At 57.6% G+C, this 24144-nt stretch overlaps 1 protein-coding gene across 2 annotated transcripts; it reads left to right on the forward strand.

Moving 5' to 3' along the window:
- Positions 1 to 1976: 1976 nt before the first annotated feature.
- PRRX2 (paired related homeobox 2) lies at positions 1977 to 23449 on the forward strand. 2 transcript variants are annotated; one of them, XM_051636690.1, is made up of 4 exons: positions 1977 to 2233; positions 21819 to 21990; positions 22167 to 22345; positions 22894 to 23449. In XM_051636690.1, the coding sequence occupies exons 1-4, from the start codon at positions 1977 to 1979 to the stop codon at positions 23027 to 23029; spliced, it is 744 nt and encodes a 247-aa protein (XP_051492650.1). In that variant the 3' UTR covers positions 23030 to 23449. The 2 variants fall into 2 exon arrangements, with proteins under 2 accessions (XP_051492650.1, XP_051492651.1); XM_051636691.1 differs by having other exon boundaries at positions 1977 to 2220; positions 21806 to 21990.
- The last annotated feature ends 695 nt before the right edge of the window (positions 23450 to 24144 follow it).

Raw genomic sequence — 24144 nt, forward strand, 5'->3', positions numbered from 1 at the left:
GGATGGGGGTCCTCATTGCCCCAGCCCCTTCACCAGCTCTGGTTAATCATTACCTTCCAAGAGGACGTTTCTGTCCCTGAGGTTGATCCTTGAGCAGTTTTTCCTGGACGTGGTGTCAGTCCCATCCTGGGAATGATCTGTGCCCACAGCTGTGGTGGAAAAAACCAGGAGAAAGTGGGTAGCTGGGCAAGGAGGAGGGGGACACGGGGCTGTGTTGGGTCCCCCAGAGCCCCAGTCCCAGGGGTGACACGGGCATCTCCCCACCCTGAGAGCAAGGAGCAGGAAGGGGGGGGGGGGTTGAATGACAAGATATGCAAATTATATACTAATATATGCATGGAGTGCATGACCACAGCTCACGGGATCGCCTGGCACCACGCACCGGCGGGGATCCATCCTGCTGGGTGCTGGGCAGAGGCAAAACCCCCGCCCTTGGGGAGCAGCCTGCGGGGGTGCAGGAGCAGAAAGTGGTGTGACAAAAATCCGTGATTTACACATCCAGGACCAGACACGGTGCTGACTCCCAAAGCAGCCCTAGGGCTAACCCATTGGATCAATAAATGGACTCCCCCCCAAAAAAAAAAAGGAGGCAAGGGGAAGGGGGCTTAAGCTGGTTTGCCCACTCGGGGAGCCCCCCGCGGAGTAGGAAAGAGCCAAAATCTGCCTTCAGCTACACCCCTTCCAAGCTGGAGAGCTCTGGGAAGCCGCTTCCCCGTCAGGAAGATCAGATTTGGCAGCCCTGGCTGGCTGCAGACCCCGCACGCCTCCGACTTGGAGGAGAAGGGAGAGCAAGGAAAAGCTTTCGACAAATGTTAAAATAACTCAGCCAGGGGTTTGCCTCCCTCGGCTGCTCTGGAGCCGAGATGTTGATGAGCTCAGAGCTGAGCTGCCGTGGCCCATCTCGCCCCGAGATTCCGCCTCGAGCACAGCCCGGCCCGGTGTGTCTGCCCTGCTGGGCCCGGGGGAGAAATCACGACCCTTTTCTGCTCCTCACCCCGAGCCTGGTCCTTGCTGGACACCAACAACCAGCCCGCAGGCTCTGCTCCCCTCCCTCCTCCCCACCCCCACCTGTATGGGTATATATATATATATATAAAGATATATATATAATTTTTAAAGAGGAAAAACTCCTTTTTCCTCTCCCGGTGGCTGGTTTTCATTAGGGAGGTTTCTTTCTAACCCCAAGGGAAGCAGCCTATGAGTTTTTAACTGTGGTGCAGGACGTAATTATCTCATTAAGGCGAGAGAGCCAGGCTTTTCCCAGGAGAGGTGACCTTGCTCCAGGGTTGATGGGGACCGGGGCGGGGTGTGGGGGAGGCTGGAGGTGTGGGGGGGGTTTATCCCGCTCTAACCTGTGGGTCACCTCTTCCTCCAGCCCCACTTGGGGCTGGGGAAACCCGGCCCCTCTTCCACCCCCTATCCCTCCCCACGGAACGCAGCCACTTACACTTGTTGATAGAAGCACTTAAAGCAGAGGTTGGGGAGGGGGGAGGATGATGTGGATGGGGTAAGGGGGGGGAAGCGGGTCTCCTTTCCTCTCTGCCCCCCCTCATCCTCCCACCCCCCTTCTCCGCGGCTTGGCTGCCGGCGGGGCTCGGCCCTTGGCAGGGGGGCAGGTCGCAGTGCTGGGGAGGGTTTTGGGGGGGGGGGGGGGGGAAGAGGGGCCGCCCCGCTCAGCTCGGAGCAGGGGCGTTTGTTTGAACAGCTCCAGAGCAAAGAGTAAGGGAAGAAAGTTTGGGCTGGGAGCGTGGCTTTTTTCCCCCGACGTCAGCATAAGGCGGAACAGGGGCTGGGGAGGGAGCCGGACTCACAGGGCAGCCGTCATTTTTTTTCCCCTATTTAAAAAAAAAAAAAATCTTTTTTTTTTTTCCTTTTTTAAATTTTTTTTTTTTTTTGAGGGGATCGGGAGGGAGGGGTGAAGGGGAAGGGGGCCGGGGAGCGGCCCGGCACCTCGGGGTGGGCTGGGGGTGGGAGCCATGGACTCGGCGCCAGCCTTCGCCATGGACAAGCCGTTCGCCCCCAGCGCCGTGCGCGGCCCGGAGCCACCCGAAAATCCTCAAAGCCGGAAAAACTTCAGCGTCAGCCACCTTCTCGACCTGGAGGAGGTAGCGGCCGGTATGAACGGGACCCCTTCGGCCGCCCCTCCGCCCGCCGGGGGCGGCAAGGCCATGCCGGAGCCCTCGGGAGGCAGCAGCGGCAGCGAGGCAGCGCCACAAGACGGTGAGTGTCCCCCGCCCTGGGATGGACCCCTCCGGTTCGGGACAATTTTGGGGATGGGGTGTCCCCGGTGTCTCCCCCCGCACCGGTCCGGGCTGCGGAGCCAGCGGCCAGTGCGCAGCGCAGCGCGGACAAAGGGGGTCGGTGTCTCCCCGCAGAGGGGTTGGGGGGATCAGGGAGGGATCACCCCGGTCTGGCTGTCAGAGGCACACCGCACCGGGGCTGCGGGACACCGCACCGGCTGCCTTCCCGCCGTCACCGGAGGTGCCGGGTACGGGACGGTCCCGCGCGGCTGGTGCGTCCCGAGGCTCCATAGTCTGAGGGGTCCCCCCAGTTCCCCGGGGCTCCCCGCCTCGGTTTCCGGGCCCGAGGAGCGGAGGCGGCCCGGCGGGGCAGCGGGGACCGGGACGCGGCGGGATCCCTCCCGCTGCAGCGCGTCTCCGGGCCGGTAACACCGGCAGCAACGGGTCGGCGGGGACACAGTCGGGGCTGGGAGAGAGGACAGGAACCGACCCAGGACCCGGCTTCGTGGCGCGTTTTTAACGGGACAAGCCCGGCTCTCGCCCGCACCGGACAGCGCTCAGCCCTCCGCGCCGCTCCGCCGCAGCCCGGCCCCGGCGCATCCCGGCTCCGGTGTCCGGGGTGGGTACGAGGAGGATTCGTCCCGTCCCTGTGGCCAAAACCCCGGTCCGGGAGCACCTGACATCTCCCAGAGCTCCCCCGGAGCCGGGTGTCTCCTCGGGGGGCAGAGGCAGCGGAGGGGAAACAGGGATGGAGAGGGAAGACAGAGCATGGGGTGCAGCCCTGCCACCTCCCCCCGCCACGGGCCGTGGTGCCCACCCCGAGGGGACCCTGGGGGTGGCATCCTCCAAACCTGCTCCCTGGCTGGGTTTTGGTACCCCAGCTTTGTTTCTACAGCCCTGGGGTGCTGATGGCCTGACCCATGCTTGGCCAGGGGTACAGAGCCCACCAGAGAATCTGTGCCAGTGGAGGGGGCTCAGTTCACCCCAGAGGCTGCCCAGACCTGCAGCGAGGGGCTCACAAACACACAGGGAGCTTCCTCTGTCCCCTCCCGCAACTCCCGCATCGCCTGCAGGTCTGAAGCATCTTTCTCCCACCCCGCACAACCTCCTTCCTCTAACAGAGAACCCCCTCCCGAGCCCCGCAACCTGCCTCTGCTTGGGGTGCTGAGGGCTGGGTGGGGCCGGGCGCTGCTTTCTGGGGTGGGATCTGGTATTTTCAGCGTTATTTTCCATCCTCCCTCCCCTTCCCTTGGGTTTTGTTTGTCATTCTTGCATTGCCTTTTGGGACCGTGGGGAGGTTTTCACCCGCTGATGGGACCATCCGGGGGAGACATCATGTCATGTGGGATCAGTGCAGCTTTTGGAAACCCAACCCAGCAGCCAGCCCGTCTCACGGGGCTATTTGCAAAACAGCAGAGCAACTATCGCCCTGCTGAGCTCCTAACACACCCAAAAGAGTGGGGACTGAGGGTGGTGCAAATACCAGTGAGAGAGAACGAGAGGTAGGGGGGCTGGCTGATCCCTACAAGCCCGTTTTTTACCCTAAAAGCCCGTTCCTCCTGGGGCAGGGACCCTGTGGGGTTTGGGCTGCTGATCTCAGCACGGCGGGACCGCGGGGGATATTTCCCATTAGCACCTGTTTTGGTGAGGCTGCAGGGATGAAGACACTGCCAGCATCTTGGGGTGCTCCAACAACTCATCCAGGAGTGGAAACATTTCTCCTCCGATCCCACCTGGAAAGAGAAATACCTGAGCAATGGGAACAGAGAGCAGCGAGCAAGAACAGAACAAGGAAACGGAGAAGAAAACCTGTGTGTGCACAAACATCAACCTGTAAGCCCCGTTATCCACTCCCTAAACTGGGATGCAATTCCCTAAATCAAGATGGGCAGACTCTAAATACCACGCAAATGCCCTGCCTTAGCGAGCATCAGCCAAATTTTCGCTACACATCTGGGATGCTTTTGTGATCAGCGTGATGACAGCAGAGGAACTTTTACTGGTAACGTTATCTTTTATTGGCATCCTGAAGTAAAACAGCCTCGCAGAGTTTTCTCTCGTCTTCCTCTTCTCCATCGTGGGTTGGTTTTGTTGGTTTTTTTGGTGTTTGTTTTGGGTTTTTTTTCTGCCAGATGCAAGTTTGGAGCCTCCCACGTCGGTGGCAGAGGGTTCAGTATCAGTGCAAATGGACCCCGGTTCCCGAGGGTGGCTCCGCAGGACGCAGCTCAGCGCGCCGGGGGGGATGGAGGAGGAGCAGCTTCGACCCTGCAATGAAGCCAATGTCACCCCCTCGGCCGGGCAGGGCTCACGATAGTGCGGGGACCGCCTGCCCCAGGCTGTGCTCAGCAGGCTGTGACCTCGACAAAACCCTCTGCTCTTCCCCAAGCGGCCGCAGCCTGAGAGGGCTCCTGATCCCGAGGCTGGCAGAGCCAGAGAAGCTTGGGGCAGGGGGTTATTCTTTATAGAGAGGGACTCAACCCCTTCCTGCCCTTCCTCACCAGCCCCATCCCACAGCATTGCCCACTGTGGACAGAGGCAGCTCCACGTCTGGGGCCCTGAGCTCATCTCTCCTCCAGGAGCAGCCTCTTCCTTAGCCCCTTATAGGGCTGGCACATCCCTTCCTGCTGGCACCAAGGACCAGACCTGTCCCCACCTCCTTCTTCAGCCAGGGCTCAGCCCCTGCCTTGGCCCCAGCCCCAAACTGGCCTTGAGCACATGTGGCACATTTTTGCTGGGGGACAGTTGCAAATACCAGCCGTTGCTCTCATGGCACCTAAAAATGAAGAAGCAGAAATCCCACAAGCCAGGCAAGACCAAGGAAACCCCAAGGGGCTCCTCATCCTCATCACCTTCACCCTCCCCTGGAGCAGTGCAGCAGCTTCTCATCGAAAACCTTCTGCACAACTTCTGAGGTCTTGAAAGCTTGTTCACCTCCTTTCATTAGACTAACAAATAATGTGTAACACGAAACATCTGTTAACAACAGCCCTTAATGTTCTCAAGATGATAAAGCAGGAGGGTAATTTTAGCCAGCAGGCCTTGACTGATGGCTTTTCAAACAATGAACTTACTTTTGGTGCCGCCTGGGGATGGGAGAGGGAGTTGGGTGCTGGCTTCAGCGTCGCTTCAGGGCTGAAAACTCAGAAAGAGCCACTTTGTCATGGCCAGGCTCTGAGGAAGGGCTGTGGTCCCTCTGAGGGGATCCTCTGGCATGGGGTGGGCAGGCACTGCCTGTTTGGCTGAGGCTGGTGTGACCAGGCAATGGGATGGGGAGATGTAAAGGCCCCTGAATATCCCATTTGCAGAGCAGCTCCTGTGGGCCCTTCCTCAGCCCCAGGGTGGCCAGGACCCTCCAACCTGCACCAGGGCTGTGGAGATGCTGAGCAGGGCAGTGATGAAAAGAGAGGAGAGGCCACACCCAAGGGTGCAGAGGTGGTTAAGATGATGTTACAGCAAATTGGTTTTAATTACATAAATGAGGGCAGGTGAAAAGGGGCAAGTGAGGTAGGGAGGGGCAGGGACCTCGTAACAGAGTGGAAAAGGGGAAGAACTTGCTTTTGAGGTCAAGTGGTGGCTGATTGCCCTGAGCAGCTGCCAGGACTCAGGCACCTTCCCTGTGGCAGGGCCATCCCAGCTGATGCCCCCCATAGTGGCCTAGTCCCAGGGTTGTGCTGGTCTTGGCCCAAATGACACATTTCTGTTGTGCTTTTCTGCCTTCCCAAATGCCTCCTGTCTCCACTGGATGGGTGGCACAGCCTGGGGATACCTTGACCCCCTCCAAACACCACAGTTGCAGAAAAAAAGGCTGGGATGTGCTCATGGGTATCAGCCTTCCCTGGGACATCCATCTGTGTACGTGGCTTGGCTGCAATTAAACCCACTGTCATTAACTTAGGGCTGACCTCCTACATCTGGCTCAGGGGAATTCAGCTCTGGTGGGCCACAGGTATGAGGAGCCATCTGTGGTCCCCCTGCCTCATAACTACAAACCCATAAAACTCCTCTTCAACACTCATCTACTTTACATAGTTCCAAAGGTGCTGGAAATGCCCCAAGCCCCTCTACTGGGAGGTTTTCCAGGGTTTCTGGGTGACCACTCAGGGGGGGAATGGGGTTGTTGGGACCTTGACTCAGTGCCCACGATGGGCAAAAGGCTTTGAGAGGTGTCTGCTGGATGTGGCTACAGCTCTCCACAGAGATGCTCTTGTGCTTTTGTTCCCTGAAGGAGACAGCAGAAGTCCCAGCTGCTCGGGGTGGCAGCAGGACCTGCTCACCCCAGCCTGGAGGATGAGGTTGGGGTGGGACATGACCCGCCGGTGGGCAGCAGGGCTGAGGTTTGGGGTTGACAGCACCCATGGTTCCTGGCTGCTCCCCCAAACAGCATCAGCTGTGGGTACCTGGGCATGGGAGCTTCTGTCCATGGCATCTTCCAGGGCTTGCAAACCTCCTGCAGGCCCTCGGCAGGGACAATTCCTGTACAGCAGAGCTGGGAATGGTGGCATCCAAAACAGGGAGGGAGGCAAGTCGTCTCGGTCCTTGTAAGGCCAGCACAGGCAGGCTGGGTGGCACTGGGACAGAAGCCATCCTTGCACAGCCAAGACTGTCACCTTCAACTGTATCCAGCCCCTGTTTGGGGACATCTCCCTCCTTGGAGGGCTTTGAGGGTGGCAGACCCCAAGACAAGGGGTTTGTCTCCATGCAGGAACGGTGCCGCGGGGCTGCTGGAGCAGGACAGTCCCCAAGGAGGGGACAGCACAGCTGGGCCTTGTACCCAAGACCAGCACTTGTCCGGTGCCCGCAGTGGCAGGTCCCGGGTGCAGCATCCCTCAGTCTGTACCGAGCAAGCGCCGATAAATCCGGGCGGGTGCTCCCCGCCCCGGCCCGCCCCCCCGGCCCGCCCCCCGCTCTCCACATTTGTTAGCGCTTACCCGAGGCTGGCGACAGGCGAGGGATGGATGGGGAGTATGATGTGTCCCGGCTCGCCAAGACAGTTTCCAGCCGCTCGCAGGGAGCCCAGCGTATCCCAGTCAGGCACAAAATAAAAATGGCCAAAGGGACAAACCCACCCTGCACCCCCTTGGGCTGCTGCAGGGGACGGCCCCAGCCTGACCCCTCCAGCCAAGGCTTCTCACCCCTAATAGGGGATCCCCGGTCGTGGCTCTCACCCTCCGTTGCTGCTGCCGGGACCTGCTGTCCTGCAGGGTGTCCTCTCTCCCGTGGACAGGGAGAAACTGATCCCAGATTCTTGCCCATCTGAACCCCGTCAGGTGGGCGGGAGTGATGCTTTCCCATGGCACGGGCAGGCTGAGGGGCTGGGTTAGGTGACAGCCCTGTGGAAACCAGCCAGGGCAGCACGAACTGCTGCCAGGTGCAGGCAGGGAGGGACCCTGGGGTTGGGTCACAACTAGGAGACCCCAGGACTAATGAGGCTTCTGGCAGGGGGTCCACTGTGGTACTGCCACTCTCTACTTCTCTGTCCCCTTCAGCCACACCTGCTCCCCATGCTGCTCCTCCTATGGTGACACCTGCTCACCATCTCAAATCCCCCATACCAGGACCTGGGGAGATAGGTCCCCCCTTGCTAGAGGAGCCAGAGAGCTGGAGCAGCCTTGGCTGGGACAGGAAAATCACTTCACCCCCACCCTTCTCATCACTGGGATTTATCTCCCCTCAGCACCCACAGTGAGCCAGGTTTTTGGCTGCCATTGCTGGGGGATGCTCATTCCCACCTCCCTTTTCCAGCAGGACCGTGGGGCAAAGCTGCAAAAGCCACTCTCCACCAGGGTCTGGAGGGGACAGTGGGGCGGTCCTTTGTGTACTGGGGACGTGGGGCTTTGCCCCAGTCCCTTGGGACCTGGCAGCACCCACTGCTGTGCTTTAAGCCCCATGGCACAGCCATGCCCAGCCCAGGAGGGTGCTGGGGCACCTTGCCTGTCCTCCCCCAAGGTTGTTATGTCTAGCTCGACCAGGAACAGCTCAGTGCACTACTATTTCCCCTCTCCTTTTGGGCTGTTATTTCAGGGAACGGGGCTGATTCACAGGAAAAATATGAAATTTTGACTCCGTGCAGCCAAGACGGGCGAATTTCAACGAATCAGCATTTTAAGAGAGCCTGGGTGTGTGTCTGTAGCTGGGAGGCTGATGAAATGATTTGGGGCTTTGAGGCTGCTTCATTAGGAGCCCTCCTCTCTCTCAGGGATCGGGACTGATCACCCTTTCACCCGGGGCTGATTTCTTCCAGCCACAAGGAATTATCCCTTCAGAGCTGAAAAAACACGGAGCAGAAGGGATGGGGTTAGAAGGAGGAAGGGATCCGGGTGCTTTAGGGCTGGCAGAGGCTCGGTGTCCCCAGGCTGGCACCTTGTCCCCTCCCTGGTGCACAAGCAGCAGCTGGAAGGAGTTCTCCTCCCAGGATGGGATCCTTGAGGCACAGGGCAGGCTCAGAGCATCCTTTAAAATGCCAGGGCAGCAGGTTGAGACCGGGCTGAGCTGGGACTGGGCAAGGATTTAGACTGGGGTTCACGCAAATCAGGTTTTTTTCCTGGCTGGTAAAAGCAACTGCAAAGAGGGTTAAAGTCTGGTGGGCAGAGACGGTGTCTCCTGCCCCATCCCGGGTGCCTGTGTGGGGACAACGATGCCCAGTCGGGTCAGGGAGGAAGGACTGATTTGGGGCTTCAAGGTGGTTTTTGCAAAGCCTGCTACCCAGCGCTGCCATGGCACCGCAGAACTGGGTTGCACTTCACTAGACATCCCCAAATTTCCAAGAATGAAAAAGACCTCAACAAATCCCACCTTCATCCCTGTGGCATTCCCAATGCTCACGTTCGCCCTAGGGACACATGGCTGTGGGCAAGGTTTTCCAGCTTTCCCATGAAGGAAATGCCCAGTCCGTGCTCAGCATCCCTGTCTGGGCACTTCCCTGCCCTGCGCTCCCCCCAGGAAAACCAGCCCTAATGCTGGGACCTGCTAGAGGCATCACTGGGGGATACTGGGGGGGTGTCCAGTGCCCACCCTTGGGGCAGCCCTTTGCCCACGGGCAGCCCGTGCCAGTGGCTCTGGCTGTGGATCCCATAGCAGAGAGATGGCGGGTAAACGGGATGCTGATGCTGGGGGAAATGGTCCCAGCTTGGGGAAACACGCACCCCTCTGGGGACATTATGGAGACAGATGGTGTCCCCCCGGGGAGATCCCCAGCCCTGCACTGCTGGCTGCAAACAGCAGCGCGGGGCGGGAGCACAGGCGTTAATTGAGCAGGAGGCGTAACGAGGCCACAGCGCTGCTCCTTTACCCCGGGGCTGGGAGGCTAAAGAACCCCCGGGAGCCGGGGCAGGGCTGGGGGGGAAGACGACACGACACACAGCTCAGGGCGAGGGGGGACACCGGGGGTGGGTGTGGGAGCCTTCAGAGAGCGGCAGCGCCCGCCGCCGCCCCCCTCCCCTTCCCTCCTCATCCCCCTTTGGAGCGCGTATAATAAAGCAGCTTTTCAGCTGCGGCTGCAGTGATAGATCGGGAAGAATTGTAGGAGTCTGTTACAGTCTGTGTGTCTCGGGATGGAGCCTGTGGCTAAGCCCGGCGCCAGGCTCGAGCGCTGAACCAGATGTGCGGAGGCGCCATCCTCCCAGCCACCCAACCCCGGGGGCGGCCGCTTCACACGCGAGGGGGCTGGAGAGCACATGGCCGGGGAGCTGGGGCTGCGGGGGGCACACGGCGGAGCTGGAGAGAGAGGGGTGTCGGGGGGGGGGGGGGGGGGGGGGGGCAGGGCTGGAGGAACATGGCAGCGCTGGAGGGAGAGGGGAGTTGGGGGGAGGCAGTGCTGGGGGGCACATGGCAGCACTGGGGAGAACAGGGTGTTGGGGAGCACACAGCAGTGCTGGAGAGAATAGGGTGCTGGGGGGCACACAGCAGTGCTGGAGAGAATAGGGTGCTGGGGGGCACATGGCAGTGCTGGGGAGAATAGGGTGCTGGGGGGCACATGGCAGCACTGGGGAGAATAGGGTGCTGGGGGGCACATGGCAGTGCTGGAGAGAATAGGGTGCTGGGGGACACATGGCAGTGCTGGAGAGATCAGGGTGCTGGGGGGAAGAGCTGGGGATGTGAAGGGCAGCCCGGGTAGAGCTGGGGCAGAGAGATTGGGGCAGTGTGTTGTGCTGCCCCAGGCTGGGGGCTGCACCCCAAGTCGTGCAAGGCACTGGGAAGGGTGAGGGGGGGTGTTACATTGCAGCCTGAGCTGTGCGGGGCGTTGCAGTGTGTGTATGGAGGGGCTGCCTTGCTGGGGGGGTGCTGGGATAGGAGGATGCACATAGGGCTGGGCAGCAGCTTGGCTGAGGGGGCAGGGGATGGAGCATTTCCCAACCCCCCGGTGCTGTGGGGCTGCTTCTGCCTCTGGCAGCCTGCTGTGGATCCAGGAGAGGGAATAAGAGAAGGAAAGGAGAGGGAAGGCTGAAAAAAGAAGGGCAGAAGGGATGCAGGAAGGACAGAAGGATGGCATCCCACCAGGGACAGCTGTGGCCGGCAGCTGGGGGGGGGTGGTTGCCCCATGAACTGGGATCCCACATCCCCAGCAAAGGTGTGAAGCAGAGCCCCTCCATGGGGCGCTGTGGAGGGGACATTGGTGACACGGGGACAGTGCTGCTCAGGGCCCTGCTGGCCACGCTTCTTCCTCACCCGTTTCACTTTCTTGGCTGGGCCGGCCACATGGCTGCAATTTGGGGATTGTAAATACCCCCGGGGAATTTTTAAATTAAAAAAAAAACCCTAACAACCCCCACTGTTTTCGTTTAAATTAAAAGACACTGAAGCGTTTCTATTAGTATTAGAGGTTTATGAAACTTAAAACAAATGTCAAAACTGAACTACCAGGCACCGTCCCCTTCGCGAAGCCTTCGTGTGTTCCACGTGACCTGTTACCCACCGGGGGTTAAGTTTTCATGGGATTTGTATGACAGTGTCCAGAGGTCCCTGACCTGCACCCTGGGACCTCAAACTCTGGTGCCATCATGTCCCCCAGTTTGCTCCTGGCTGGGTGTCGGGGCTCCCCATGGACCTGGGAGGGAACGAAGCCTTGCGGTGACAAGGTGAAGGTCTCAGTACCACTGAGCTTTGCAGAAGTGGGACCCCGGTGCAGCTGTCCCCACCCTGGCATCTCTGAGGTGTCCCCTGGTGTCCTCCCTGTGGCCAGCACCTGCCTGCCATCCCTGCCATCCCTGCCATTCCCACTATCCCTGCTATCCCCGCCATCTCTGCCATCCCTGCCATCCCCACTGTCCCACCATCCCTGTGCACAGCTCTGCTTTAACCTGGAAACAGTTAACCAGGCTGGGTTTTAAAAAAAAAAAAAAAAAGAAAGAAAAAAAAAAAGAAAAAAAAAGAAAAAGATACGAGCCACTTATTAAAATGAATGTTTTACAATAAATTTGGCGAGAGGCCACCGACCTCAAATGAAAACCAGACCGGAGGACAGCGATGCTGGCCAGGGCTTCCGGGACGCCTGTGCCTGCACCCACCGGGGTCCTCCCGGGAGTGGTGGTGGGATGGGGTCCTGGCCATCCCATCCCACCCATCCCATGGCTTGTGCCAGTGTCTCCCGGGCAGGGACACCAGGCAGTGGTGACAGGACAGGCTCTCAGCAGGTGTCGGAGCTGGGCTGGTGAGAGGAGGCATCAGGAGGGGACATCAGGGGTGTTTCCAGCTTTCCTCCCAGTCCCTACCCATCCTCTTCCCTCCTCTTGGCAAATCCCAGTGGGATCTGCTTTCCCTGGTAAGCTGGGGCTGGGTTTCGGTGCCGGCTGCCACGGCGCCTGCCCTGCTAGGGGCTTTTGCTTCTTAAATTTTAAAAAACCCCACTGTATTTGGGGGCAAGGTTGGGCGAGGAAGGCTGGGATTGCCATGCCAGGGGACCCTGGGCCAGCCTTCCACACAGTGTTCCTGCCACTCAGCCCCAGCTGATGAGTTTTGGTTTTCAAAGGTCCCAGTGAGGCTCCCAACACCAGGATGCTCTGAGGCACCTGTTGTCCCATCCCCTTCCCAACCCCTCCAGGGAAAACCACTTTGCAGTTAAAGCTGAGTTTTCCGTGGAGCTTTGGAAGTGCAGGCGGGTGCTGCTCTCAGGGCTAGTGCTTGCACAAGCCTCATTAGCATTAATTAATTACACATGCCTCAAGCCCTGCTGGGAAACCATGTAACCTGTAGTGTCAGGCAGCTGCTTATGAGAGATGTTGGCACCTCTGTGGCTGCATCATGGATGCACCAAATGGTGTCTGGAGAGAAGCAGCATCTGCCATGCTCAGCCCCAACATGTGGCAGCGGGGTCTGTCTGTCTGTCCAGGCACCATCCATCCTGGCATTGTCCATCCCAGCATCCCACTGTGGGCAGCTGCTGTGGCTGTCCGCCCTCTGAGCACTTCCTCCTCACCCAGGGCTGACCCAAACCCCGGTGTTTCAGCAGCAGGGCTGAGCTGGTCGTGTCCCAGTGCTGCAGGAGCTGGTTCTCACATCTGCTCCCCAGCCCTGCTCCGTGCTCAGCTATTTAACACAAGGCATGAAGGACACTGGCAGAACTGGGGGGGCTGCAGTGGCCAGGGGCTGCATCCCCAGGGGCATCCTAGGGTGCTAGAGCAGGACAGCCCCAGTGCTGGTTGAGTTGCACCATGAGAAGATCCCCTGGCCAGGAGATGAAAGCAAACCCCCCGATGAATGCCTGCTCTCCCAGCAGCTGGGGGAGAGCCAGTGCCTTTTGTTGGTCCCCGGGCCCCCACTGCAGGGGCTGGCAGATTCATGGGAGAACAAAATTAAAATTCCTGCTCCCCCGTTGGTCCCTGTTGTCTGCTTGGCCCTAGCTCAGCACTTCAAACCCACCACGGTGCCTTATCCTGGGGCTCTTGGCTGTGCCTTGAATTCTTGGGCTTGCCTGGCCGTGCAGCTCCTGCCACCTCCAGCCTCATGGCCATGGGCATCCACCTGAGGAGCCCTTTGGTCTGGTCCAGCCTCTTGGATCACTCCTTGGCAAAGCCAGGAGCCACAGCACAATATGTGTCACATCCCTGTGTCTATCCTGTCTCCCCCTCTTTGGCATTTCCAGAAGACATGATCAGTTTTTTGGAGGCTCAGTGTGGTGGCCCCCAGATCCATCTGGGAAAAGGGGGACCCCAGGGAGGAGGCAACCCCCTGGACCTGTGCATTCCCCTGCCACAAGCAGGGAAGATGCCAGACCCTGGCCAGGCAAAGCCACCCAGGACAGCAGGCAGTGACCACCACAGTGCCACTGTCCCCACCGCCGCACAAGATGAGGGACCTTTCCTGGGACTCCTTTCTCCTCACCCTGCCATCCCTCAGGAGGGAAAACCAGGACACCCAGAGGGGAGCAGGACCCCATCTCGTCCCCAACTTGTCCCCTCTTGTGGCTCCATCCCTGCAGAGACCTGACACAATGGAGGCCACGGCAGCGCTGGAGCCGGGACAGCCCATTGTGTCGGGCTGCGGTCGCAGCCTCCTCGGAGCTCACGGGATGCTCTTGGCAGCTCCTAAAAGCCCTTCTCCAGCCTGGAGCCACCCGCTGCCGCACGGGCACGGCTCTGGGAGGGAATTTTTTTTTTTCCTTCCAGATCCCTGAGCCCGAGGAATACACTCAGTGTCTTTGGGGGCCCCAGGCTGGATGCCCTGGGCTGGTGCCATCTGTTGGTGGGCACAGCCAGGCACAAGGGATCCCGGGACACAGGGAAGCAGGGTGGCTGGGAAAGCTGGGAAAGCTGCGCCGAGCCCCGCGTCAGCGGCTTGCAAGGCTGTTCCTAGAGCAGCTAATTTCAGGGGATGTTGGCAGTGCCAGGCTCTGTGATCTGGGTCCTGCTGAAGGGCCAGGGGCTGGGGTGCAGGGGTGCAGCCCAGAGCTGGTGAGCCTGGCAGCAAAGTCTGTCCATGTCCCCTTCTCCCAGGTGACCCCCACCCCAGGTGAAAGGTGGGGGATGGCACCACCACGGAGAGGGGGGCAGAACTTATTGTGCTGCTCAGACCTCTCCCACTGGAGCTTCATGGGCAAAGATGTTCCCCAGCCCCTTCCTGAGGCTTGACAGCACGTCCCTGATCCTGCCTCCTCCTTTGGGGAACGTGGCTGCAATTAATCCATTAAATGCTTTCCCTGACATAGGAGCAGGTGGTGCCACAGCACCATTCCCAGAGCTCAGTCCCAGCTGGGCAAGCATGACCCTCCAGCCAGGGCAGGATCCTCTGGCATGGTGGGAAGGGCTGTGAAGTGTTCAGGAAGGACTTGGCAGATCAAAATCTTGGGGATTTACCTGCTGCATCATGACTGCAGCCCCATGGACTTCACCAGCTTTCAGTGCACGACGCAACTGGCTGGGTCCTTGCCTGGCTTCTCCAGGATCTGGTTGCCCTCTCCTCACTGGGACACCTCCTGACCTTGTCCTCTGACACACCCAGGTTTTGCAGCAGATAAATCACCAGAGCCCTTGCTGGAGAGCCAGCTTTGAATCCGCTCCCAGTCTCACCCAGGAATTCAGCAGCTGCTGCTGGGCCAGAAACATCCCCAAGAGAAGCAGCATCCTGCAAAACGAGGCTCCTCCTTTCCAGGTTCCTTCTGGTCCCCAAACCCAGCTAAACACCATGTTCCCACCACATTTGCTGTGTTAATGATGAGGATGGGCTGAAAACGGGATGCAGTGCTGCAGCTGGGTTGCAAGCACAGGTTGGACAAATCCCAGCTGGGATGCAGGGATGCTCGGCTGGCTCTCCAGGATTTTCCCAGCTTGCTCAGGCTTCCATCTGGACATGCCATGATGGGTGCCTGAACACCACAGACCACCTCTGGCATCACCACCAGGCAGCAATTCCAGCTCCTGGGAGGTGCGAGGGAAAGAGTCTCCTGGGGCTGGGTGTGCAGCTGTGCATGGAGCATCCCCAGGAAGGATCTTCCTGAAAATCAGGTCCATGCACAGCCGGGAACAGCAAACAGCAGCACTGGGTGGTTTCTGGCTGGGGCAGCAGCAGCTCTATAACCATAAACCAGTCTGCTGCTGCCTGTCAGTGCACATGGGCTAAGGCCCTCCCGGGACAGCCTTGGCCTCTTTCTTGGTCCAGGCTTTTGCTGCTCCTTTTTAACAGAGACACTTTTCCCCCAGCAAAACTGGCAGCCTGTAAAAACGTGTCAGCGTTTCAGTTTTTTCACAATTAATGAGGTGAAACATCCTCGGAAACATTTCGCTGTAATGTTTCTCCAGTAGCTGAGACTTGCCCTTCTCTTAAATATTTCATGTTCACCACTTGAGCCGAGAAAGTTTCCTTCAGACTCAGCACATTTGGACCCCCCCCACCGGTTTCAATCCTAGCCCCCCACAAATCTCCGAGAGCCTTGGGCATTCCCAGGGTCTTCATAAGGCTGGGGCTGGGCTGGAGAGGAGCTGGGAGCAGTGGTGGGTTGGGATGAGGAGGTTGGAGCTGTCTCCCAGGAAGGTGAAGCCTGGGGAGGGGCTGGCAACCCCCATTCCCCAGGGATACCCCATCTCCCATGCCCACAGGTTGTCCCTGGAATTGGTTTGGACCTCACCAAGCAAAGCCAGGACCAGCACTCTGTGGGCAGGGGTTGGTGGCCCCAAGGGGCTCCTCCCTCAGGTATTGGGGTGAAACCACCCAAAAAACTGAATTACTCTGGTGTGGTTTTGCCCCCCCAAGCTGCAACGCTGTGTTGGTCCCACAACAGTTGGAAGACCCAGTCCCCATGGAGGGGAGGCTTCCTGGCTGCTTCCCAGCCCCCCCAAGGCTCCCCCAGATCATCAGGGTAGATGAAAGACCCATAGCAGTGTCAGCAGCTCCCACCACTGCTTCTGTGATAAATCCAGTGCCATCTGTGCCTGCCAGCAGGGATGAGCCCCTGGCTCCCCTCTGAGCACCCCTCCTGCCATCCCTCCTCCCCGCAAAGTCCCAGGTGGGCAGGTAACCCCCCCCAGGGCTCCCAGCCTGTCCCCAGCCACGTCCCAAGGCAGGGCAGCTCTGGCAGTGGCTGCTGAAAAGGGGGTTCAGCCACACTCAGCTGCCCCTGCACCCGCAAATCACCCTCTGCTTTGGGTCATCTCAGCTGAAAGTCACAGGATAAAAAGGAGCCGGAGCAGGAGAACACAGTGGGAGAAGCAATTCCCAAAGCTTTGCTCGGGCACTGTTTGCCACCATCCGCAGGGAAACGCTTCCTCCCCATCACACGAATTCGGGGAACAAGTTAAACAATTGCACATGGAACTCGGGCGGACGTCACGGCCGGAGCTCTCCTCACTTCCCCCGGGTCTAGGGAGGGATGAGGGGAGTCCCACATGTTTACCGAGGGAGAAACGAAAGACATTGTTTTTCCAAAGGATTTCTTGGCTGTAAAAAAGGCCTCCACCACCCTGTGGCTTCCCTGATGAAGGCCCAGCGTTAATTTGTTAAATCCACATCAAGTGCCCGGAGAACCCGTTGTTTATTTTTGCTAATTCAGCCGGCCGAGATCAAATTGGGGTTTTATTTGTTAAGGATAAAACCTTAATTAATAAAAGCTATTTATTTGGTTAGAGCCGGCCGCAGCCCGAGGGTCAGATATGCCACGATCATTATTTCAAGTAAAACAAACCCAAAACGTCTCTCAACAGTTTGAAAAACATAGAAACTTAGAGGGCTGAATTTATTTGTCTTAGGAAGAATTTACAGCTAATTCCCTCCAGGCTATTTCAAACCCTTAAATTATACCCAAGAAGTAAAAAAAAAAAAAAAAAAAAAAAAAAAGGGGTGGGGGAGGAAAGGAAAAAAAAAAAAAAAGCCATTCCAGGCAGAGAAGGGAAGTAAATGGTATGGCAGATTTGATTATTTGGCTGGGGAGGGGGGGGGGGTGAAAAATTTAAAGCTTAAAAGGTCTTTGGCAAACTGCTCACAAATAAATGGAACGCGTGAAATAATTTAACGGCAGAAAACTGCTCAGGGGCCCGTGGAGCAATGGAAAATGAAACACGTTGGAGGAGACGTAGCCTGGGTTGGGTTTTTTTTTGTAGGAGAAAGTTGAACTCAGGCACTCCTGGCATGGCTCCCCCCCAAAAAAGGGAGAGGATTTGCACCCCAAAGCCAAGGGGAAGAGTTGGAGCCAGCGAAGCCTTTTCCCAGGGTGGTGGTTGGTGGCATAATCTGAGGGAGGGATGGGCTTGTGGTTGGCCAAGGTGACCACAGTGGGTTGCAGGGACAGTGCTGGGTTAACACTATGTTCTCTGCAAAGAAACCCCCCAAAATTGGGTGTCTAGAGGGGATCTGCCCAGCAGGATGGAGCTCACCGCCAAAAACCATCCTGAGGGATGAGCTGCCCTGCTGGAGCATCCCTGCCCGGGGACACTGCAGTCCCTGGGACTCAGGGCTTGGAGCTGCTGCCTGGGTCTGGCTCCCAGCTGCTCGGGGCCGTTTATCACTTGCTGATGCAGGTCGTAAGTCACAGCCGAAGCCTGGGTGGAAATCTAGTGAAAATTACCTCTTTACAGCACTCGGCGGCTGCCGGGGGCCCTGCCAGCGTGGGGCCCCCCTTGGCAAGCCCAGGCTTCGGCAGCTGAGACCCGCCGAGTCCTTCCTATGGAAACCTGACGGAAGCACAGAGGGGGAAGGCAAGAGCTGGAAAAGCGGGACGGGTCGGCGCTCGGCTGAGCCGGCGCGGCTCTGACCCGCCTGGCAAACCGGGCAGGACCAGTTGCTGCCCAGTTCCCCGTGGCTTGTCAGCGGTCCCGCACGGAGAAGGGCTTTGGGGTGACTCCCAGCACCCCACGGCACCCCTAGGGCAGCTGCTCTGGGGCAGGCAGTGTTGCCTGAGGTTGGGGGCCGTGAAGGGAAGGGCTGGAGGTTCCCCAGGCCACAGGCAGCCCCCCCAAAACTCGACCACATCATGGGCAAAGAGACTCGTGTCTTTTCCAATGCACTGGGGCAATTGATGGCTTTATTTTTGGGAATCACACGGGGCCCATCCTGCTCTGCTTAAAGCCCCTGTCCCCCTCTCCCTGTCCTCCCCGCATGTCATCTTTCGTTATTCAGTAACATTATCCCCCCCCTTTTTCCCCTTTCCCCTGCATTTTTTTTTCCCTTCGGCGGAAACTGTCATCGGTGGGAGATAAATACACTGAAGGGAAGGTGGCTGGGGGGAGGGCTCAGGAGTCTGCTCTGACCTCAGGGCTGGAGAATCACACCAATCCCTCCAGCCATGCCCCAAACCAACCCCCAAATGATAATGGTCCCATCAGGGCAGGGAACTGGTTTCTGATTCCTCCATCAAGGATTCAGTGAATCCAGTTAAACCCAAATCCCATGGATGGGTGGCAGCGAGATGGCAGGGGGCTTTGGGGGACCCACCCAGTCCCCTGCCCTGTCCCCTCCCCTGTGCCACAGAGCGCTCAGTGATGCTCATTTTTGGAAAGCTGATTTGGGGCTACTGAAGGACCTTTGACAGCAGCAATCGGGCCTGTCTCTGCTCACTGTAAACCTGCCAGGTGCCCACTGCCAGCCCTGAGGGTGACATTGAGCTGGTCCCACCAGCCCACCATGCCCGAGCTGATGGGGAAAAGATGTTGAACGCATTACCAAGGCTCATCCTTAGGCAGAACAGAGGACCCAGGTGCAGAGCTACTTCCCAGCAGTAGGCAGGTGAGATGGAAATTGGGCAGGAATGAACACAGCTGAGAACTGAGCTGGAGAGCAAAGGTTGCTGTGGTTGATTGGGGAGCTCTGAGCTACACTGGGGTGCACCGTGTTTTAGGGGGAGTGTGAAAAGTGGGGAAGGGCTTTTGGTCACTATCATCCTCAGAGAAGCTCCCTGCAGCATCCTACAGAGTTTTGTGGCACAGGAGAAGATCCCTCCATCAAATCCAGCTGAACCAAATGCCCCAACCTGGGCACAGCCCAGGACTTGCAGCTCTCCAACCACCCAGGAACCACCAGCCCCCAGACACAACATCCTGACCCAACTCTGGTCTCATGTCTCCATCCCAGCACCCCTGCCAGCCCCATACAAGAATCACTCAGCACTGCTTGGCTCCCACAGCCATTTTGCTCTTGCCTCCATGGGTTTGGGGAGATAGAAACCAGCCAGAAATGGGGCCAGATCCTACAGAGCTGGTGTGAGAGTTAATTTAAGAAACTTTCCCTCCTCCGCCTTGCTTTCAGCCAAATTAGAGGGGGTGAGAGAAGCCATCACTTATGGAAAAGTCCTATAGCCAGATTTTAAAACAGGGATGAAACCAAAGGGGGTTCATAAATGTTATTTATACATTTACTAGAGTTCTGTTGAAATCATTGCTGGTTCAGTGGGGGGCAGGGGGTGCCCTTCATGACGGCACTTTTTGAACCAAGCCCCGGTCTATAATTTCCCCAGGGGTGGCCATAAACCCACAAGGCAATGTCTCTCACCCTCTTACATCCTGTAGCTCCTTCCCAGCCTGATGGTTCCCATTTTGGTCCCAGGCTCCTGCAAAACTCAGGGACAACCATGGCTGGACTTCATGTATTTTAATCCAGCAGCTCGTTAGCTCGCGGAAGGAAAACAGAACCAAAAAAGGAGTTTAACTAAAAGGGGCAACTGGAAAGCAGAGACTGGCAGAACATTTGAAGCTGCAGGAACAAGGGCTGGAGGGAATCTGGAGAATTTTATTTGTGAACCTTGAAACATGAACAGCAAGGAAGGGCAGCCTGTGGTTTCCTGGCCAGGGAAAGGACCTCAAACCCACATGTATTTCAGGCACGATGCTGTTCACCTTGTCTTTACCCAATCAAGAAGGCCATGTCCCAAATGCAAGAGCTCAGGCTGTTTCCAGCCCAAGGGATGGTCAACCAAGGTTCAGATGCACCTAGAACACAATAAAAGACCCAGAGAAATACCAGTAGCTGCAGCAAGGCCCTGGGAAGCGGGTGGAGCTGCTTTTCCTCCCCTTCTCATCCAGGGATGTTCTCCTCTCCCCTCCCCATGGTCCCAGCCGTTTGTCCCCCAAAATGAAGCAGCATCCCTGCATGTGACTGGGAGACCTGGGCACCACCACTGGCTCCTTTCCCCACCTCCACAAGCCTGCATCTCCTCCCAGCCCAATATTTCATCCCACAACAGGTCAGGGTCATGTGGGAAACTCATCCCTCCCAGGCCCTGGCATTGATCCTTGCTATAACAAAGCACCAGAGAAGCCATCTGCTCTTTCCAGGAGGCCACTGCCATCAGCTATTGGGGTCTTCCTGCTCCTCATAGCTCCTCTCAGGATAGGACAGCCCTTGAGAGTGGTATACCCATCACAAAGGGGCATTAGGAGCTTGATGGAGAAATTGATGGAGATTTCATGGCTTGAATTATTCAGAATTAAGGTCCAAGGTTTTTCTGGCCTTAAAGATCTTGGAACCCATAATCTCAACAGCTCAGTGGTGTCTTCAAGAAGGAGATGTAATATCCCTTCCAGTGTATTTTGTTACTTGCTCAAGTATCTGAAAATGCTGCTCATCTACTTAATAACTATCAAGATAGCTTATTAGCAATTATTTATTCCTTGAGCAGATTCAGGGAGCAATAATTCCTGCCATCATGGCCTCTGCAATGATACAGAGCAGAAAACTCCAATATAACCCTGCTATGAATCAGAACGTCATAAAACTATTAACATTTCAAATAATTCCAAAATACTTTCCCACCAGTAGGTACAGATTGGATCCAGATGCCTTATTAACAGGAAGAACAGTTAACCAGTACCTCTGTAAGGCAGCACGACAGCGAGACGTGTTCCTCATGAAGCCTTTGCAAGCAGCTGCCTGGGTATCTCAGAAAATGACTCTATAAACTTGCCTAAACCTGGTGATATTAGTGACAAAGAGGAGATTAATCTCAGCCTGGCTGAGAGCCCAGGATCGATACTGAGAAACCCAACTACACCCTCAGCTTCATGTTTCCATGAGCCAGCAAAGCCAGAAATAAACCCTGCAGAGGCTGAGCTCTGCGAGACGCGCTGGTGTTTGCTCCTAGCTCTGAGGACCAGGTTGGAAGAGCAGATGTTCAGCTGCAGTCTTGTGTCACCTTGGGGACCATGCTACAGCCAGGGATTCAGGGGCTGTGAGCTGAGACCCACATCTCAGAGATCTTTTGGTGCTGAATTTCCATTGCCATCCATGAAAGATTGAGCTAAACCTTTAGAAGAGCCAAGCCCAAGACTCCTAGTGGACATGTCCCCATTGAGGTGGGGGCTCTGAGATGCAGTCCCAGCAGTTTGGGACCAGAGCTGCCCCAGAGTCCACTGAGACTGGTATTTAAAATTGAGTCTGGCTGTTTTTAGCAAGATGTGAAACCACCACAGGTCTTCCAAATGCTGGGTTTAACCCTAAACTCCAGCAGGTCCTGAAACAGGTTATGATTCTCATGGAGACCACAGGGTTGCTTCTGACAGAGTCCTAGGTGCCTGCAGGGAGCAGAGCTGGTTTGGAGCAGGGCAGTGCAAACCCCCAGGATGATTTTGAGCCTGGCCAGGTCCCTTTGCGGGGTGCCTGGGGTCTTGCTCAGGTCTGGTTCTCACATGGCCTCTCCTGTGCTGTTCCCACAGGTGAGAGCCTGAGCCCAAGCCGGGGGGCAGCCAAGAGGAAGAAGAAGCAGAGGAGGAACCGCACCACCTTCAACAGCAGCCAGCTGCAGGCTCTGGAGAGGGTCTTTGAGAGGACGCACTACCCCGACGCCTTCGTGCGGGAGGAGCTGGCCAGGAGGGTCAACCTCAGCGAGGCCAGAGTCCAGGTGAGCAAAGGTTGGTGTGGGAGAAAACAACACCTTCTGCCTTCTCCCCAGGCAGGAGCAGGGACTGTCCCCTCTCCCATTTCATCCCGCACACGACCACAATCGGTAGGACGGATGCTCGGGACATCCCTGCTCTCACTGGGCTCCCCACTGACCACCTTGCCCCCCCCCCACAGGTTTGGTTTCAGAACCGAAGGGCCAAGTTTCGCCGTAACGAGAGGGCCATGCTGGCCAACAGGTCAGCATCACTCCTCAAATCCTACAGCCAGGAAGCTGCCATCGAGCAGCCCATGGCACCACGGCCCACCACCCTCACCCCGGAGTATCTCTCCTGGACCAGCACCTCCCCATACAGGTAGGTGCAGGCACTGGAGGAGGTGGGGAGGAGGTGGCCATGGGGCAGGCTGCCTGGGGACTACTCCATCACCACGGGACTGCAGCTCTGTGCTGCTGCTGAGGACACAGGGGGATTTGTGGGGCTGAGCTTGTCTGGTTTTGCTTTGGGAACCTGTTTCAGCCCCGTCTGAGCATCCCCTGCCCCACGCTCAGCAGGCTTCCCTGCCTCCAGGCATTTCAGGGCCCAAGTAGGGGCCCTGGTTGTTGCAAGGGGTTCACTTGGCCTCATGCTGACCCTTCCCACATCTTGGCATGGTTGGTGGCACAGGTCTCTTCTGGTTCCCAGCTCTCCCCATCCAGCCATCTAATCCAAAAGATCAAGGCAGGGCCTCCTGGTACATAGTTTGAGGGGTTCCCACATGCATCCAGCCACAGAAAAATGCTGAAGCCTTGACTGCACTTGTGGGAGATGCCTAAGAGGGAATGTGCTGGGAAGCCAGCAGGACCTCACGGGGCACAGGGTCTCTGTGAGCCGTGCCTCATTCCTCCCCTGCTCCCTCCCCACAGCACTGTGCCCTCCTACAGCTCCAGCGGGACCGCGACGCCCACCCAAGGGGTCAACATGGCCAACAGCATCGCCAGCCTGCGCCTCAAAGCCAAAGAGTTCAGCCTCCATCAGAACCAGGTGCCGACCGTGAACTGACCGGGGCAAAGCCCACCCCATGGCCTCAGCTGGGACACAGCGTGGATGCAGCTCCTGGGCTGGTCCAGGAGGAACCCACCACCTGCCCAACCCACGTGCACTCATCCAAAGTTTCAGCACCTCTTCTCTCCTCTTCTCTTCCCTTTTGAAGGTAGAGTCAGTCCCAGGCCGACGTGGCACATAATTATAGCCACATATGGAGCAAACTTGGTTAGGAACTTGCTTTTCCGCACACCCTTATAATAACGGCTATATATACACACACATACCCCCCACGCGCTCTTCGAGGACAAACAGACTTGCCAAGGGAACAAGAATTTGCTTCCAAACATGGAAGGATCTTGGACTATTGGATTTGACCAATTTGGGTATCTCACCCAGAGAGCCAAAGAGTTATTGGGTCTTCTCCTCCCGCAGGGACAGCGGCAGCGGTGGGAGGGTCATGAGCCCACTCAAAGCCGACCCACACGTTCACCTCTTCATGCATCCCCATCCACAGTGCTTGGGAGAGACTTTGGGAAGCTGACAGCTCGTCTCTGCCATGGCTAGTCCCAACCAGCACTGTTCTGCTTCCATTTAAGAGCTGCCTATGTTGATGGCCTCAGGCTTTGCCCCTTCCCAGAGCGACTAGGTGGGGATGGAACATCTCGACAGACTTGCTGGGAGCCTGTGAGCTCTCCCTCGAGCCAGGGGAACATCACTGGTCCCCAGGCAGGCACCACTACCCCTGCCTCTGTGGGTTTGCCAGCGATCCAGCAGAGCCCCAGGTCATTGAACTACCCCAGGGGAAGAGAAAATTGGAAAAAGCTGTTGGGTTCCAGCGGAGTAGGCGGCTCCCGGAGCTTTGTGCCAACGGCAAAGGAGGCTTCGCCTTCCGGAGGCAGCGGCGCAGATGTGCGGGGCTCTGGGGCTGGTGACTCCACGGGGGTGGGCTTTTTTGGTTTTGCAGAGAGGAAATGGTTTCCCCCCTCAACCCACCCTGTTGTGCAGCCTAATAAGGCTGCAAGGTGGGACATGCGGGGGATGGACACGGGGTGGGCAACCTCGGCCCAGGCTTGGGCCGCCCCAGTCCTTTGCCCGTGGGACTGAGCCACGGAGACGCACCCTCCACCTTC

This window comes from Apus apus, chromosome 19 (assembly GCF_020740795.1).
Source record: "Apus apus isolate bApuApu2 chromosome 19, bApuApu2.pri.cur, whole genome shotgun sequence".
Lineage (NCBI taxonomy): Eukaryota > Metazoa > Chordata > Aves > Apodiformes > Apodidae > Apus > Apus apus.